General features: G+C 37.8%; 1 protein-coding gene across 2 annotated transcripts in view; it reads left to right on the forward strand.

The window, feature by feature from the left end:
• LOC125046933 overlaps positions 1-5,000 on the forward strand; it is an 18,316-nt gene that overhangs the window by 8,870 nt on the left and 4,446 nt on the right. For both annotated transcript variants that reach the window (XM_047644972.1, XM_047644970.1), the window contains 4 exons: positions 1,372-1,482; positions 3,652-3,824; positions 4,456-4,627; positions 4,828-4,950. In XM_047644972.1, coding sequence (XP_047500928.1) covers positions 1,372-1,482; positions 3,652-3,824; positions 4,456-4,627; positions 4,828-4,950 — 579 coding nt within the window. The remainder of the gene's footprint in view (positions 1-1,371; positions 1,483-3,651; positions 3,825-4,455; positions 4,628-4,827; positions 4,951-5,000) is intronic.

Raw genomic sequence — 5,000 nt, forward strand, 5'->3', positions numbered from 1 at the left:
GCAAGGCAAGAAAAGGTAAAGTAAAGTAAGGCAAGGGAAGGGAAGGCAAGTTAAAATAAAGTTACTTTGGGATGAATTGGGTTCAGTTATATTAAGTTGGCTTGGATTGGGTTACGTCCTGTTTATGCTAGGTAATGTTTCTATTAGGTAAAGTTGGATTGGGTTGGGAGAGATTAGGTAAGGTAAGAGCAGATAAGAGAAGCTGAGCTTGATTTCACCTAGTTTAGTTTTGTTGAAAAGTTTTTTTTTTATATCTGCAGTAATGGTAGAGGTAATTGCATGGTGATAAAGATGTTGATGTGATAATAAATGCAATAAGTTCGGGGTTATATTTATGTTTAAAGGACGGTAATAAAGTAAATGTAATAATAATGCAAAAATAACAATGGTATGATTATAAAGTAAGCATATGAAAGAAAACATGATATCAGTGATACTAATAATAACTGTTTCAGCAATTGCATTTATTGCTGCTACTGTCATTAGTTCTACATTATTATCATCATTATTAATACCATCAGTATCCTTATCATTATTGGTATTGTCATATTGTTATCAGTATCATTGGTGTGATCATTATTATTACAGGTACTGGGAACATTGCTATTGTTATTATCATGCGTATTATCATTAATACTTAATTAATTGTTAATCTTATTATCAATATTACCATTTTCACTAACACCCTATTTTTGTATTATTATTCACTGGAGCAGGTTATTTTGTACATCAGTTGTTTCTTCTAAACCATTATTATTGAACACTTAGTGAGCGTGTGTATAAAGTCAAGCTAAAACTAATAAAATTGTCAAATTTGTAGAATCATAAGATTTTGTTCCATTGAAAGAAATTTCTATATTTTGTTGATTTCTATATTTTATTCGTTTTAACACGTGTACTTTGCAGTCCAGTTCATCAAATATCAATACCTCTACTTCGATGTTAAACTCATTCTGTGAAGGTTTATTTTAGAACATTTTGCTTGTTGATAAAGTAACTCTTCCTTCTTCATATACAATTATCTACTTTCGTTCTAATTTCCTTTCATTCATTTTTATTCATTGTTTTTTCATCTAATAATCACAATGATCGATGTTTCCAACGGACTGAAGCAGGGCCTTGGATTTCACCATTCCTTGGGCCGCGTCAGGAAGCCTGCCCTTTTCAAGAACGAGACCCGTGGTGTAATGCTATTATAATTCTAACGGTCTGATGTGGTAATTCCGTTGACTGGGTTTTGAGATCGATCCCACACAATAATGAATAGCAGCAAACACTGGCTTAACCACATATAAGATCTGCCATGAGAGGCTTTGCTTATATTGCATATAGTAATATTGGTGTTTATGAATAACATATTTGCCATTTTAGGTCTGTTCGAATTGGTATACAGCTTTCTACTTCCCGAGAGTTTGGTACACCTTCGTACTCCACGATGAGCTGCTCACCAAAAGAAAATTCAATTATTATTCAGGATATCAGGTAAGTGTCTCCTGTAGCATTTTTGCCGAAAATAGATAGATGAAAGAGAGAGAGAGAGAGAGAGAGAGAGAGAGAGAGAGAGAGAGAGAGAGAGAGAGAGAGAGAGAGAGAGAGAGAGAGAGAGAGAGAGAGAGAGAGAGAGAGAGAGAGAGAGAGAGAGAGAGAGAGAGAGAGAGAGAGAGAGAGAGAGAGAGAGAGAGAGTGAGAGTGAGAGAGTGTGTGTGTGGATGCCTAAAATACAGAGCTGCAGTTTCCGTGTCATCCTTTTGTAAAAAGAAAAAAAAAAAAAAAAAAAAAAAAAAGAGGAAGACTGAGATGGCTCCCGCTTTCCTCTTAGCGGGAAGTAAAGATTTTTAAAAATCTCCCTGAAACAGTTAAATGTTTCAGGGAGCTTGCAATATTTCCGGAGGTGTGGATAAGCCGTGACATGGAAGTGACCGAAGATGCAAGGGTATCAATAGAGTTAGCTTAATCGGAAAAGAGTATGGGCTATAGTTTTTCTGTTGTAATTGTTGTATCTTTGTGTAATTCTTATCAGGGCACATTCATTTATATATGTAAGTAATCAGTTGTTCAAGATCAATAAATATCTTCTATATCATGCATACCCCCTGAAGTTTAATGAATAGGAAAATAATTAAATCAGTTATAGAAAAATAATTTAAATATAAACGTGATAAAAACGCAAACTAATCAGAATTTGAAAACAAAAAAATCTGAAAGCTCATCAAAAGGAAATTTATTTTCATGGAACCGAGGTTAAGCTGTTTTATAATTGCTTGATTATTAGAATTTAAATAGGGATTCCTACCAAACTGTCTATGAAAAAAATGCATAGGATGCAGTTGGTATACTTGGTCGAACTGAGGCGGCAGCTCGGAATAATGATATGTGGCCATTTACTATGAACTGACTGGGTCCAAGTACTTCAGTATGCTGGATTTAGCAACAGGATTTCTATCAGATATCTATATCAGTGTTTCTTAACCTTTTAGGGCTCACAGACCCCTTTAAGAACCCGATGAAAGCTGTGAACGCCCTCACAGAAACATTCACGTAAACACAACTTTGTTTGCAATGTTTATAAAGTACGTTACATATTGTGATTTGATTGCCTCATGCAAAAGTAAACAATCTAAAAAAAAAAAAAAAAAAAAAAAAAAAAAAAAAAAAAAAAAAAAAAAAAAAAAAAAAAAAAAAAAAAAAACACTTTTTTATGGAAAAAAAAAAAAAAAAAATAAAATAAAATAACTTATCTGATCCTCACGGACCTTTGTACTAGTATCGAGCTGTTCAGTGAATCCTCCTGCCTTGTTCAACGGAGTATTGCAAGGCGCCAAGGGAGTGCGGGCATCCGTGGACGACGCCTCAATCCCTCCCTTTGTGGAGTATCTTGAGCCTGCGTGATGCAAGCATAATGGGTGAAAGCAAATAGATGCAAATTTCCGGTCGCACAATGAGCGACCAAGCATTCCAGAGTAACGGGACATGTCGAATGGTGATCTATCACCCTACCGCAGGGGTAAGAAGTTTGAGAAATTGCTCTAAAACATTAATGTTCATAAACTGAGTACACAAATCTATGAGTATTCAAACAAAAACAGACGACTATATGGAAAGAGACATAAACATATTTACATGATAAATATGTGTGTATGTGTATGTAAAAGGCTGTGGCTGCCCTAATACAATGGACTAGTGGATGCAGTGATAGGTGGCACGGCTTGACTCTAGTGGAGTACGCCACTAGTAAAGGAGCACACGATATGATGACCTGGACAGTACTCGCTCGGCGTCGTGTGGCCCGGTCAGCAGAGAGTCGAGCGGGTCTTGGCGGCACGGAGACGGAGTGCAACCTAAGGATCAAGGGTCAGCCCTAATCGACACCTCGGTTCCCGCCGGGCGATGGTTCTGGGACCAACATGCAGCCCTCGTGGTGGACACGTGGAGCCCATGTGGAGCTTAATTTAGCTTCTGGTCTGCAGGCGTGATCTTGAGCTAATGGCTTTACACAAATAATATTATATTCACGCCATAGTGTGTGTAGGTGTGTGTGTGTGTATGTGTGTGTGTGAGTGTGTTTATTTGTTTATTTATGTTTGTGCATTTGTACATCCATACTGGTGAACATACATATTAGTTCATTAAAACCAACTTCTTGCTTTTCAGAAACGACTCGACCACTACAAGGTCACCATATTTTTGTCAAACATGGGCAAGTTTATCAAGACGTTGATCATCAAGCCAATGACGAATTTCTTCAGCCTCTACGAGTTTTGCAACATGTCCTGCTTCATGAATCACAAAGTCCCGGGCACGCTGGAGAACGTCCATACTTTCAGGTAAGCCTTCAGAGCAGCGTAAATCCCTTCGTACCCGTTGATGGCAAGGTAAAGGATTTGTTTACCTCTTTTTTATCGTAGTAGTTATTTATAAACATGTGCATTTTGTTTACGGATAGGCCTATCGTTTATCATTGATTCAGAAATGTTAGCAAGATGGAATATATATTTTTTTTCATCCAATCGTAGTGATTATTTTTATGCTGAAGTAGTACTGAAGTTTTTTTGTTTTTTTTTTCGAATAGGCCTTCTCTTTATAATAAAACATTCAATACTTACGGTGGGTAAGATGTAGACTGTTATTTATTCGTAATCCGTGCGTATTCGCAGTGAATAAGCAAAAGTTGAGAAATTTTCTTTTTATTTATCATTATTTTTGTCGTTGTTGTTCTTATTATTTTTGCATTTATTATTGTTGTTATTATTATTAATATTAATATTTTTATTACTGTTATTCTTATCATCATCATCATCATCATCATCATCATCATCATCATCATCATCATCATCATCATCATCATCATCATCATCATCATCATCATCATCATCATCATCATCCTCATCCTCCTCATCCTCATCATCATCATCCTCATCCTCAACACACCCATTGACCCATTCCCGACCCCCGCAGGTTCCACTTCTCGTGCCACTTGGCTCAGCGCTCGGAGGAAGTGGTCTTCGGCACCGGGGGAGAAATCCTCCAGATGTTCAAGCGCCTCCTCGGGATCCTGACCAAGCTGAAGACGCTGGAGCTCAGGGACCTGCTTCTGGAGGGCGCCGACGGCCTGCAGCTGCTGGACGATGTGAGGAGAGGCGCCCGTAGAGAGAGAGAGAGAGAGAGAGAGAGAGAGAGAGAGAGAGAGAGAGAGAGAGAGAGAGAGAGAGAGAGAGAGAGAGAGAGAGAGGGAGAGAGAGAAAAAGTTGAAATTACATCTCGTTATAAACATCCGATGTATCTACTGGCATGCGTTTTGATTATCTGACATTTGTTTTTTTTTTTCAGGTTTGCGTCGAATGCTGCGAAACCCTCCAGACCCTGATCCTGGTCAACATAACGAAGCACAACCACTGCCTGCTTCATCCGGGGGCCTTCGTAAACCTCCAGACCTTAGTCATTTCCCCTCAGGTGACCGAATTCTGTAATAATTATGTAATATCGTATTTTTGTAACTGCGT

Source organism: Penaeus chinensis, chromosome 39 (assembly GCF_019202785.1).
Source record: "Penaeus chinensis breed Huanghai No. 1 chromosome 39, ASM1920278v2, whole genome shotgun sequence".
NCBI lineage: Eukaryota > Metazoa > Arthropoda > Malacostraca > Decapoda > Penaeidae > Penaeus > Penaeus chinensis.